Below are 13792 nucleotides of genomic sequence, written 5' to 3'. Positions count from 1 at the left end.
TTAGTGGAAAAAAAGTTTATGTACTTGTATAAAGATTACAGGTAAGCAATTAAAAAAATCTTTTTCATATATAACCTTTTGGAGGGTGTAATTTTAAAATCAAGAACATTCACCTTTCAGCTTAATACAGACATACAACCTCGAAGTGAGCAATACTATACTTCACAAACAATACCCTCCAGACATCAATGCATGCTTACACTGAAATGCAAAGAAAACTGAACTAACTTCTGCTGTAATCTTGCCCTAACTCTGGGCAAAGGTTAAGGCTCAGTTACAAACTCACTGTCTTCACCTTCTCAACAGAAATACAATTGGAATTCTTAAACTATTCAGACTAGGACCTGCATGGTGCTACTTGTAAACAGAAGTGATAACTCTTCACATAGTGTAAAACATAGTACAACCCAACATTGTTTGCAGCGTGAGTTTATCACCCATCATTAATGTACTCTGAGCCAAGTTTTGAAAAGTAGTGCTACAGAACTGGTGGGGAAAAAAGGCCCAGGCATGTATAAAATTCAGTATTTATTTTAAGTAATACTAATGTATCTCAAAGACAGCCTGTTCAGTTAGGGCTGCTTACAATCCAATGTCTCATTTATGGCTTTTTAAAATAAAACCTCTAACTATCCTTTCAATGAAACCTGTGTTCTGGGAAGAGACTCAAGAAGTATGTTATTTAAAGTTTCATAGAGAACAGCTGATTAAATTCTTTATTCCAGCTGAATTCTTTAGTCCAGCTGAAAGGATGTACCATGTCAGGAAATTCATTTAATAGATGTGTATAAAGAGCAAGGGAGGTGGCTGTAGGTAATGCATAATAATGCTACAGGTATATAAAAACTCTGGTTGTTTGGGGTAATGCTTAAAACCTGGCTATCTCCTCTCAATGCCCACTTTTAAAATAAAAGGTCATGTAGTTGCCCCTCATCAATGAAAACGTGAGTTAAAAGTTTTGCTCTTGAAGAGTGATTGCACATATTACAAAGAGGTACATCAGTCATTTCAGAGTACATGCAAAAGGCATCGATTTCTGTTCAATGGGTTAGCAAAGTAAAAGGAAAACCACCCTGTAGTGGCATTAAGACAAGACCTAAATCCAGACAAGTAGTGTTTGTTTGCCTTGTTCATGAACAAACCATGACATTCATCCAAAAGCAAGTGCAGTCCATTCTTTTAAAGTTCTTTGGAAAAAAAAAAAGTCCAAAATAGATAATTTTCTGACGTGGAAGAAGTGCAAAAAAGAAGTTTGCCAGCTGTGTGAAAGCAACACACACACTTGCAGTTTCTGCTGTCTCCAGCGATGAGTGTTTTGGGGACGTACCCACCCTGCTTCTTCGTGAATGCAAATGCCTCCTGGAGGCAGCGATTGCTAGTGGCACTTGGCTCACCCACACCTTCTGCAAACCAGTGTTCCTGTCAGTCAGCTGGAGGCTGGCTGGGATGTCCTCCTTGGTTCAGGCAGAATTGTATTGAGACTTTTCTTCTCCAGTTTTATAAAAATAAATTTAGACCTTCTTCTGTATAACACTGGCACAAAGGAAAATGTTTTCTCACAAAAAGAGTTGGCTTGTGTGGTGTTCTTAAGACAAATGTTGCAGTCCCGTTTTCCCCTCTAACTGGGGCTCTTGCCTTCCTAGGCTAATGTGCAAAACAAAAAAAAAATTCCAGTCTGTACTGTCCCGTAAATCCGTGTCTGTCTGTCCATATACAGCTGCAAGGGCAAGGAGAAACATCACTGGCTGTAGGTCAATCAAATGTTCACTTTGCATTTCAGCCTCAAATATTTTCCAAGTTGAATACTGACACATTCATCTACTGGGATTCTGTAATACTGGATGGTAGCAAAGGTACAGTTCTCAGCCAGTTCTCCCTGGTATGTTGTCTCCCTCACACTGTAATTTTGCTGGGCCTGTTGCTCCGGCACCCCCGTTTGGCAGTTCTAGGGAGTGTCAGACTGCAACGGCCCCTCATTTTCACCTGCCCGTTGACCGAAGCTTTTTTCCGCAGGATGAAATCGAAGTTCACATGGCTGTTCATGGCGTAGAACACGTTGGCGTTGCCTGGGATCACCAGCTCTGCAAAAGAGGGACCAGAGCAAGCATTAATTGGCAGTATCGCACGTAGCAGAAGGAAAGCCAGGAGAGAAGAGGTACTGGGTGAACAGGCTGCACGTACGCAGCCGGGCAGTGCTGGGCCCCTTTCCTTGTTCCGCTGTGCCGCTTCAGCCGGTGCCCACCTGAAGCTGTCCCACAAAAAAGGGGGAGCAGGGTCGCAGAGGAGAGGAGATGGAGGCCAAACCCAGACCACGTCCAGCCTGGCAGAGGCCCTGGCAGCCTCTCCCAGAGGAGGCTGTGCCGAAAGCTCTGTTTGCACAGCCCAGTGACAGTGGTAGCATCCAGGCCTGCCTGGATCCGTGGGGAAGTCGTACCCTGCCACCCGGTCCCTGTGGCAGACTGTGCTCAGGGAGGGAGAGCAGCTGCTCTTCAGTCGATAGCTCTGCAGTCACAGTGCGCATACGAAGGCGTACCTGGCAACCCGTGAGTGAACTCTGCCTGTGTAAAGCGATGTGCTGACAGGCCATGATAAATCATCCCTGGACACCAGTGATCGAGGGGGGTTACTCTCACTGGCAGCTGTGACAACATGTCCATGGCATTTCTAACGTTGCTTCACATTTTACTCTTTCCTTCAAAATCCAGCAGAACTTTTCAAGCTTCCCTACCTTTGTCCTCAGAGATGACCTGTACAAGCTCATAATCCTCAGCTGGGTCAGATTCCAGGTTGTGCTTCAACATAGCTCTCTGGATGACAGCAGGAGTTTTGTCTTGGCTAGTTAGCTGGAAAGATAGAGTTGCAATGAGAGATTATGCTTATGCACTCTATATGATTTAATAATTAGCAAAGGCCTGCCTTTCTGCAGGTCTTGGAAAAAATTTCAGAAAACTGAAAAAATAGGATGGGTCAGTAACAAAGTAGTAGGTACTGCTAGATACTGAAGCATGGTATTTGTGACATTTGGTGGTGGTGTTTTTTTAGTTCAAGACGACCGATACTGTACTAGAAGAGACAGCAGTAAATCACAGTGTCTGCTCTCCTGAGCAAACACTTTGAGAGGTGAGGTGTTGTTCTCACTAGCCATAAAAGTCCGCATAAATAGCTGCCCCATCTGTTGTTTGCAGGCCTCAATTAATCTGCAGTCTCCTGTGCTAAATACTTTGACATCCTGCAAAGATTTTTGGCCTTGTAACTGGGTTTACTGTCTGCTGTGGAAGTGCTGTGCATCCGGAGCAGACACAGGGCTCCCTCTAGAGCCTTACGCAGTCAAAAGGAAGGGGGAATGGCTCTTTGCGATTTGGGGAGAGTCAGAGCATTAAAATCATAAGGTAGCTAAACGTGCTAAGACCTACCCCCGCCGTGTGTTTGTTCCCCCCCAGGCCCTGAGGGACCCGAAGCATTTGCTCAGCAGCTGAGTCTCTGTCAGGTATCTGTAGAGACTGCGTGCAGGCGATTCACGTCACCCATGGTCTAGCACAGGTCCTGCGTTCCCTCTGTGATGGGCCCGGCACTGTCGGAATCCCTCCCCTGGAACCAGAGTCGTGGGAAACACCTGAACGCTGGCTGTTGCTGGTCAGGCAACCTTCGCCACAGAGATGCTGCATAATGAAAGGGCTTGTCAGCTTCCTCGCATACAGCTCCCTGTTTCTAGAAACCAGCTTGTGGAGGAAGCTTCTCCAGGAAAAACTTGGCACGTGGTATCTTGTGTCAAAACTCGTGCACAAATTCCAAGCTAGAGAAGAAGCAGCTAGCACTAGCAGAAGGGCAGGAGCAGCAAAGCCTGCACTTGATCAGAATGCTTTCACTTTGACTTTTTGATAAAACACAAGCTTTAATTTCAAGACCCAAAACTCCCACAAAGATGCTATTTTCAAACCTCTCATTCATACCATGTTCCACATATTTTGAATTGTAACATTTGTCATTTTCCCTTTCAAGCCAGGCTTGATTAGTCTGCTCAGTGAGTAGGTGTTTTCAAAACTAAAAGCACCATTTGTTTAAGTCACCCAGGATGAAAACACGACCAACGATAACAGCATTTTGCTGTTCCACACCACTCACTAGGATGCTCTTGTACATGTTGCCATTGCTGTCTTCTATGCTGATCCGGATGATGCACATATCTTTATTCTGCTGGTTGTAAACAGGAGGCAGTACTTTTGAGGTAATGGGTGTCATGGAGACAGAGCACTTGTCATTGGAGGACGGCAAGGGAGTGGATGAGATTAAAGATGACACCCCCGAGGAAGATGTGTCCGTGGAATGGGTGGGGGAGGAGGAGGAGGAGGAGGAAGAGAAGGAGGAGGATTCAGGGACCTACACAACAGAAAGAAAGAAAAACAGTCATAAACAGGACATTTTGTATGTCTGCGCATGTCATTCTGGAGGAAGAACTTGAGAAAGCAGAAGGCATATATAAAACCTCAGTCATCTACACTCTGTCCAGCAGGCTGGCATGGTATTCCTTGCCTCCAGAAAAAAGTGAACTTCAGTTGAAACTTAATTCCAATTCAGTGAGTGTTGCTTTATCTTGCCTCTCAGTTAGAGCAGGCCAGGAGGTGGCAGCAGATACAACAAAGAGAAAGAATCCGGTTGTGGGCAACCGGCCAGGGAGTGGGACTGGCTGGGAAAGAGCAGAGGGCATGGTGGGCACCGCTGCTCCTGCTCCAGGTCGGAGCCTTTACATGAGTGAGAATACACACACGCTTCCCAGTCTGCCACTTCTCCTTGAGTGGTCTTTCCTCGTTGGAAACTGCCCCCTTCCTTTTTCTGCTGCTCAGGGTTTTGCCTTTCACTTCATCTGCCTTGCTCAAAAACTGCCAAGAGGATCTTCCTTCTCCAACTAGCTTATCAAAACCACTGTAGCAACTGCTCCAGCTAAATCGTTTAAATGATTTATGGATGCCCATGTCTGGGACCTCATGCTTCATTTGGTTTAAGAACATGTAGTACAATTGAATTTAAAATACCCACAAGCTAAACCCCAATATGACACTCTTCAGCAAAACATCCCTGAGAAGGCCTTCAACAGTACAGTTAAGGCAATTTAGTTCAAAATGGAAGAGTCTGTAGGAAAGACATCCCTTCTGCTGGTTTCCTGCCCGTATAGCTTGTCTCTCTGGATGGTAACGACACAAGCCCGGCTCGTCTGCTCTCAGCATGAACACTCTCAACTTCAGCCTTACATTCATTTTGCCGTGGGGTGTCCCAGCTGCCAGCATGTGGGGCATAGGACTTTGCCTTCTCTGCAAACAAGGGATTTCCTGGCACGTCAGTTCAGTGCCTTTGTGTGAGACACTGGCTGCGCGTGCTAAGAGTGAGCTGGTGTGCGGGGGCGGGCGGGGGGGGGGAGCAGCAGCACTGCACTGCACTGCACTGCACCGCACACTGACTTCCCACTGGAATTCGACTGAGCCAAGGCAAGGTGTTCATGCTAGCAGCAGGGAGCTCATGGGAGCTCAAACCCATGGGGCTGGCGAGCTCTGACCTTCCCTGCCTATCACTTGGTCAACTGCAGCTGCTCTGCCTTCCCCAGGATTAGGCTGTTAGTAATGCACACATACTTTCCCACCCAGAAAACACCTTTCGCCGGAGTGCAGGCACAGCTTTACTGCAGCTGGGCTTTCCTTGGTGAGCACACAGCTGCTAAAGTCAAACTTCCTTTTCCAGCTACAGCAGATTGAGCATGATGGACACAACAGCAGGCTGCTAACAGCAGAATAACTCATCAAACCTGACACATTCAAGGAGGAAATGACTAGCTATTGATCTTGCTCCTCTTCAGCTGATCCTGTCTTCTGTTCCATTTGTTTTTGTTTGTGGGGGCTTATAAATCCTCTTGTCTGTGTCACCACTAACATAGTGCTGCCATGTGCCATGAGCGAGCGTGCTGCTCAGGCTCTTCACCCCATTTCTCACAGGCTTGAAGGTAGAAATGCTGCTAGCCTGCCCCATCCCTCTCAAAAAGCACAATGAGGGACTGAAAAAATTAACCTTGTGCTTCTCCAGGGCCTCACCTAAACCAAAAGCACTGCCAGGCACTGCAAGAAAATGTGGTTTCAGGGAAGGAGAACTTCAGTCTGACTTGTATCTCAGCAACATAGAAGGGATTGTGCAAAAATCCTGACTGGATTGCTTCCATTTTTACACATTTATTTCTAGAGTCTCTCCATTCCGCTAAAAGCAGTGCTCTAGGCAAGACCAACAGGCTTGGGCAAGCGTCTAGGGCCTGCCTGTAGTGTCAACAGTGTCTCACAAGCTATGTATTCTGGCAACAAGGCCCAGACCATACCTTTTTCTGAGGCTCATCAGGAGTGCCTGTGGGAGTGATGCAGGCATCTTCAGATTCAGAGTGATTAAACTCGCATGATGAAACGCTGGCTGAGTCCGTGCTTTCACCAGAGCTCCCACCTGGAGTAGATTTGGGTTGCTCTTTGATGGGTGTGCTATGGGCGATCACCTCAGAGCCTAGAAACAGGCTAGTATAGAAAAAGCATAAAAGCCAGTAAGTGAAAGCAGACCCGAGCTGGGCAAAGCTGTCACTTGGTTCAAAAATCTTACGTATTGTTTTGTTTTCCTATCTTGAGTGGCCTATTGATTTCATTTCCTCTATGTTGTTTATACGGTTTGTCAAGAGTTTGTTACACACTAACACAATACCTTCTTGACCTAGCATACCCACCAGCTGCCAGGCCAAAATCGGAGCTAATGCTGAAGTATCACAAACGAGACTCGACTCCTCCTCAGTCTTTAAATTTTCAGACTCACTTGCTAGGAAATGATTGATCGTAAACCTCATGCATTTACAAACCAAGGGACAAAGGCCAAGTTAGAGGCATGGCAGCTGGCTCCACCTTACATGCTCCTGCATGCTGCTGTCACTCCCTGGTCCCTCTGACACAAGGCAGCTCAAGACCTACTTACTTGCCATGAGTAAGTGAAACAGTGCATGAAAGGTAACGCATGGCCATACACCAGGCAAAGGTCTTCAAAAGGCAAATTCATCCCCTCTGCAAATTCTTTCAGTCAATAAAGGTGCCCTTACTAAGAGTCTGAATGGAGATGTACACAATGAGGAGATGACAAGAAAGTGTAAATTATAGGCTCTCCCTCTCTGAGACTCATTTCTAAATGCAGGTCAAGTAAATTGAAAGGAGTGTCAAAGGAAACAAACTTGTATAATACATAAAGTAGAGAAGGAAGGTGAATTATATGCTATGTCAGCATGCAGTTAATGATTTAAAACAATTTAGAGAGGTGTCACTCACTGTTGCCGGAATGAATTATGCCAGTCTTTTCGACAGTATTAATTTGCAAAACACATTAAGAATGCAGATGAAACAATTGTTTAGACAAAGACTGCACAGTGGAAACAAACTCAGTACAGTAAATTACAATACTACGGCACTGAAACACAGTCAGAAATGAGAGAATAAAGCCTATGCTCCGCCTTGACGATTCTTATGCACAGCTTAGGCACGCGCCAAGGGAGACACAAATGAGAGGCCACCGACAGTTCAGGCACTGTCATCTTCAAAGCTCACATTCTCATAACATATCACCACCAACTCAGATGGACTAATTGAAACACTTTCCAAACAGTTGCCTGGATTTTTTTTGTGTATCAGGACTCAAAACTCTAGATGGAAAACGCCTATTCTTCTTTCAGACCCTAACCTGCAATAGCGCTGACATGAAGTGAATGGCTACTGCCTGTTCTGAGGAAACTAGGTACAAGAGCCAAGCAGGAAAGGAGAGTTAAGAGCTGATAGTGCTGTTAAATTCATCATTTTCCCCCTCATCTTGATCATGCCACTGGTATGCGGGAGTCCCTTCATATCTCCTCTCACATCAGGTTCAAATTTCTCACCTTTCAGTTATTTTTACTTCAGTCCTTGATCTCTGCTTTCATTCCCTGCAGGTTTCCCTGAATTCCTGCTAGTCTGTTGTTTCCTATGTCTGCTTAGCTGCACGCCCCTGTTCTCCACCCACCTCCTGTTTGAATCTTTGCAGTATTAGACTAAATTGGACCACATCCCCATGATTTTTTTCATTCTCTAACTTGAAGGCAGTTAGGCAGACTGCTTCTATTACCAAATGCCTTTTTGCTAACCTTAATTTTCATATTAAAATCCTGCAAGGAATTTTTGCATGTGTATAGCAAGTTAGACTAATAATAGGCCAGACTTTATCCTCATTTACTCTGTTTTGCTACTGCATTCAGGGAAGTTATTACACAATAGATACTGAATTTATAATCCAGCACTAAAATTGTTCCTTTTTCTGACACCTTAGGAAGGCTTGTTTGTTTCTAATCTCTTTCATCATTAATAATACTCATGATTACTTATAACAATAGAAAGGAACAGCTTCAGACAGAAGTATGCATTTCTAGCTGATGGTGTCTACTTAAAGTAAAGCAGTGGTCTGGATCCCCAGCCAGGTTTTTCAGCTGGTGAAATGAGTACTACTTGTTTGATTTTTTTCAGGTCCATATTAACACACCAAATGCCCTTTGCCCCATCGTACTTACAGGCTGAACCTCTTCACCATGCTTTTCCGAGATTTTGGCGACGTGGTGCTAGTGTCAGCAGCTGCTTCGACCTCACGTGAAAGGCTGTAACTGCAGAAGAGAGGCCACTGGGTTAATTTTTACAGACAATACTATTAGTTATGTATCTCAAAGTAGCAATATTCAAGAAATTTGAGAAACCTTCAGTTATTCCCACTTCACAGAAGGCTGCAACCTCACAAAGAGGAACATAGCTCTGTCTACATTTTACCATGGTGAAGAGGATATTTCACTTCTTCATAATAGTTTTAAAAACTAGTGCTTTTTTGGATGACATTCATCATTTTATTTAAAAAATAAATCAAGAAAATACTTAACATAATAGTTTTGGATAAGCTGACTTTTTTTTTTTTACTGCAACTAAGTACAACGCAGTATGTATCTATGCTTGCACTCTTCGTGCAGCAGAGTGATATTCAAATACCTAGTGGAGATATTAAAATGCTGTATATAAATTGTCTTGGGTTGGTCTAGCAGCATGTGCAGTAGCACAGAGCTCAGCAGGGCTGCAAAACCCACCCCAAACGCCCGGGAGACATTCATCTGGTGAGTGCTCAGTGAGCTCGGCGTTGCCTTGGCTACCTGCTGCCCGCATCCACCAGCTGAATGCTCAGTGACTGCATCTTGACATCCCTTAGGACTGACCAGAGTGTGTGTCTGGGCATACAGACAGCCCAGACACAACAAACTATCATATTTCAAAGTCAGAAGCCTGATCTCCAGTCTCAAAACTAAACCCTGCTCAGTGTTCAACAGGTTTTCTACAGCTGTTTAGCAGAAGGCAGATGTATTTCCACGCTCCTCGAGCAGCAGTATATGTAAGCTCCTGTAAGAGGATAGCTGAAGGCTGGCATAACCTACCTGCTGGTGGGTGTGCAGGGTAAGAAAAGCCTGCTTCGCCAGCTGGACTGAGAACCTACCTCTCCTCGTCAGTTAAATGCTGCTGTCTCCTGAACCACTGGATGAATTTTTGGTCTGGTGTCATGCAATAGCTGTTACATGCAGATTGCAAGAGCTTAATTTGGGCAATTACTTCAAATTCCTAAGAAAATTAAAAATCAAATAGGAATTTTAATTAGAAAACAAGATAAAGACACACTCATTCGTATACTAAACACATGCAACAACAGATCCAAGACAAACTTAGTTTGACCTGAAGTTCAGTTTCAGTTGAGTTACTATTTCAAGAGCTAGTTCTTCAAACAATGAAGTCTTTTTTTTTCTTTTCCCCCAGCATCTGTAATGTGCATTGAAATGTCAACATTTCATCAGACACGCACAAATTAGAAGACAAACACAAGGAATCATACTTCACCACAGACCTTTTCTCAAGTACTAACTGAAGTGTACTGCCCATGCAAACCCCACCAAACGGCAGCGCTGCTGCTTGTTCCTCTAGGAACAAGGGTAGCAAAGGATCCTAAGTTCTTCAGATCATCCTACCCGCTCACCCCTGCACTGGCCAGACCAGCTCCAAGAGAGAAATCATGCTTTGTACTTTAGGTGGTTCTCATGCAGCAAGCAAGGGTAATAATTAGGGGTGCCTGTGATGAAAGCAAAGTCTGATCCTCCCCAGCTTTGCACATTGTGCACTCACACTTGCACCAGAGGAACACAAAACACTACCCTTAATACATGTGACTAAAATGTGCTGCTCTTCTGTAACTCCACTTGCATAAACACTTTGCCAAAATAATTCTTAAAAAGCCCTTGTGTTAGAGCAGGTTATAGAATCAGGATGCAGGAATGGAGCTGAGTACTGAGCGTGGTTCAGAGGACAGCTTTGCCACTGGTTTGTATGAAGCTGGACTGATGGCTTCGGAGAAGCTCGTTTGTCGCATTATTAGTATCCTGAGCTGTGTAGTTATACATATAAGGCAAGTCCAAGAAATGGTTTGTAGAGCTGGGAGCAGTTGGGGGAAGGGAATGGCTCCATCACAGCCAAATCCAAGTCTGCTTTCAGACCCCAGAACGGAGATTTGGCACAACTTCATTCAGACAGATGTAACCCTAGTACCTTTACTCCTACATAGCATTACTTATCTCTGACCAACAAGGATCAGGCTGAAAGGAAAGCCTGATAGCATTTATTTCTCAGTCCCATGTACCTAGTTTGCTCTCTGCAGCCTTTTATCTACAAACAGTTTACTGCAGCAGAAGGAAGATACTTACAAACTGTATCTTCTGGAAAGCAAGTCTCATGCCACTAGATCTGATTCAACACACAGGACATACACATGTAACGTATTCCCATGAACACCAAATGCAGGGAGTGTGCATGCCCCAGATGTAAATCCCATGGAAGTAAGTCGCCTGCAGCTCCTCTTCCCCTACTGCACGTATCTAAAAAGTAGGTTCTCTTCCTGCACCACCCCTCACAGTTTGGCAGAGGCTCACAGCATTTCTGGGATCTATATTTTCCTCACAAACCTGCATTAAAATTAGCGGCTGTTGTATATGCCTAGGCAAAGACAAATAGCCTCACCAATAGAATGCTCTAGAAGAGGGCATCGGTAAACTAAACAAAAAACAAACAAACAAACAAAAAATATCACAGAACATTCAACTTACCCTTCGCCTCTTCTCAAAATTTATCAGGCCACCCTGTTGGAAGGAAAGAGAAGGGATCAGAGTAGAAGAGCACATGCTCAGTTGAATTTAATCACAAACAGGATGAAGTAGCAAAGGCTAATGTAAAGCACAAACCTGCCCTGAGCAAGGACCTTCTAAAAATACCTGATTCCAGATCTGGTATAACCCACAGTACTCATCCGAGTCTCCAAAGGATATCTGTCTTCATGGCCTAAATGGCAATCTGCCCAAGAAGAGAAGCCCAGTACAAGAATGCTCATAAAAGCTGTGTCGAGATCAGATCTGAAGAATGCTAGGAGGATTTTGCATGCAAGAAACAAACTTGGCTTTTGCCTGTGCTGTGAGTTTAGCAGTGTTCCCAGTGAGTGTGTTCATCAACTGAACATAAAGCATGGACAGAAGGGAAACTGCCAAAAAGAAAATGGATATATAGCAACCTTACACATGCCTGCTTTAGTACAGTTTTGCAAAACAAACAATCACCAAACAAACCAGCAACTATTACCAGCCCAGGGAGAAGTGTTTTTGCCCATTCTTATCATAAATATCAACACCGGCACAACAAAGGCTGAGCACCTGCAACATGGCTCCTCAAGAGTCTCCATTAATAGGGCCAATTTTCAAAGGTGTTTGAAAAGCAATTGGCCCCATCCTCAGTCTCTGTTAAACAACCAGACTCTCTTGCAATCCTTTTTCCCTTCCTATGCTAGATTGGTTCCCCCTGCTTGTTCAGCTAAAGAGAAATGAAAAAACCCAATCTTTAATTACTTTAGGGCTCAGATGCGTCCGAGTCAATACTGAAGCACTTCAGTGATCAGTCTGAAGAGCTGAATTTGTGATTCTGTGTATTTTATCAATTAGTCACAGAAATCTTTACACCTAAAATGTTTTCAGAAAAATAAAAGAGAATAATGGAAAGCCTACTGTCTTCACATTTTCTAACCTAAGGAAACAAGACAAAATACAATGCTAAGCTTGTCCCTTGAGATAACTGCACTCAAATTCACACAAGATTCTTGTTGCTAATAAAACTGCATATTGCTTCCTTTTTTTTTGAAAACAGATTCCTCCATTTTTAAGAACTGCACAAGAACCCAGTAGAAGATACAGAAACAGACACACTCAGTGCTGGGAGGGCAGGAAGGCTATTTTGGATTCAAAAAATTGCCCCCAATTACCTCAATATAGTCCTGAAGGGCTGTGTCAAGCATGATGAGATCAGTGAGGAAGGTACCAAGATAGGGTACTGTGCCTTGCATTACTCCCTGCAAATGATCAGAGCAATGTTGGATTAATTGACTGAGAAATGGTAATAATTAGAATGCTAGAATACTCCTGTATAAGAAAATGAAATAAAAGTAGTCTGCTTAACCAAACAGCGGTCTTATAAATTGTTTTCTTTCATTACATCATCCTCAGTATCTAATCTAGAATTTAAATCAAATCCTAATGAGAGCAGGATGCTCTCACAGATACTGCCAAGTTGTTTTATATTACAATATTGCCACCATACACTGATTTCTAACTGTGGGTCACCAGGAAACCCTGCTTGTGGAAGAAGCATTGAGCACCAGGGACAGGGTCCCTCAGTTACTTGCTACAAGAGAAAGCTGGGGAATGGTCCTGTGTAAGCAGTTTCTCCCTGCTTCATTCCACTGGATTTTTACTTAATGATGTTCTTATACCACGACAGTCAAGTCAAATCAAGTCACAGTTTTTTTCCTCCAAGAACTGACCATCTTCCCTAGCCATTAATTGTATTTTAATAGTAATTATTAAAATTTTAAACTTCCGAGACTCCTAGCAGTTGTAGAGTTCAGGCTGCTTCTACACTTGTGAAGGAAATGCTTGTTTCTACCATCCAAAAGGATCCCTATTTTTTCCACTCAAACAAATAGACAAACAAAAAATCATATTCACCACTTTTGCCTCCCTATCCCAGATTTCTCTCCCCCTGTCCTTTTAAATCTTTGCCAACTTTGAGACAAAAGCCATTTTCACCAGCAGACTGGAAACTAGATGCATTTTACAAAGCAATCTCTGTAGAAGTCTGTGCAATTTTTAAGCTGGTACATCAGAAGCTTCATGAGCTTGTTTAAAAGTAAATGAGATTTTTGCTCTGGCCAGAGCTAATTTTCTTTATCACAAGAATTCCAGTGCTTATATTATCTATTTTACTACATGAAAATTGTGTGGCTTTCCCCATATTTCTCTCTAAAGGGTAACAAGAGTAGTTAATGGAATTCTTTCTTGTAGGACAGAAACAAGACAGTTGAAAATTATGAACACATGTTTATATTCATCAATCATTTTTTACCCTTTTATATGACAGGTTAAGTAAATTTCTGGAAGACTTGAAACTAAGACCAAACCCTTGGCTCAGCATCCATCCCGGATAGCTGGTTGGGATGGGAAGCAAATGCAGTGGGGACAGGAGCAGCAAAACTATACACCCAGTTATCCCCTTGCAGGGGACAGGGGAAGGCTGGCGCCAGGGAACATAACGCGGCCCCTGCATACATCCACTGAATCCTGAAATCTTTGAGTGTTGCCAGCATCAGATCACTG

At 43.7% G+C, this 13792-nt stretch overlaps 1 protein-coding gene across 1 annotated transcript in view; it reads right to left on the bottom strand.

Annotated features, from left to right (window-relative positions):
- Nucleotides 1-13792, bottom strand: part of RGL1 (ral guanine nucleotide dissociation stimulator like 1) — an 83684-nt gene continuing 69892 nt past the window's right edge. The window contains 8 exon segments of the mRNA XM_030032672.2: nucleotides 1-2081; nucleotides 2729-2843; nucleotides 4123-4377; nucleotides 6353-6539; nucleotides 8594-8683; nucleotides 9553-9674; nucleotides 11204-11236; nucleotides 12403-12489. Coding sequence (XP_029888532.1) covers nucleotides 1894-2081; nucleotides 2729-2843; nucleotides 4123-4377; nucleotides 6353-6539; nucleotides 8594-8683; nucleotides 9553-9674; nucleotides 11204-11236; nucleotides 12403-12489 — 1077 coding nt within the window. The 3' untranslated portion in view covers nucleotides 1-1893.

The sequence above is a fragment of the Aquila chrysaetos genome, chromosome 12 (assembly GCF_900496995.4).
Source record: "Aquila chrysaetos chrysaetos chromosome 12, bAquChr1.4, whole genome shotgun sequence".
Taxonomy (NCBI): domain Eukaryota; kingdom Metazoa; phylum Chordata; class Aves; order Accipitriformes; family Accipitridae; genus Aquila; species Aquila chrysaetos.
Note: the sequence above shows the minus strand (reverse complement) of the source record. Positions and strands in the feature narration are given on the sequence as shown.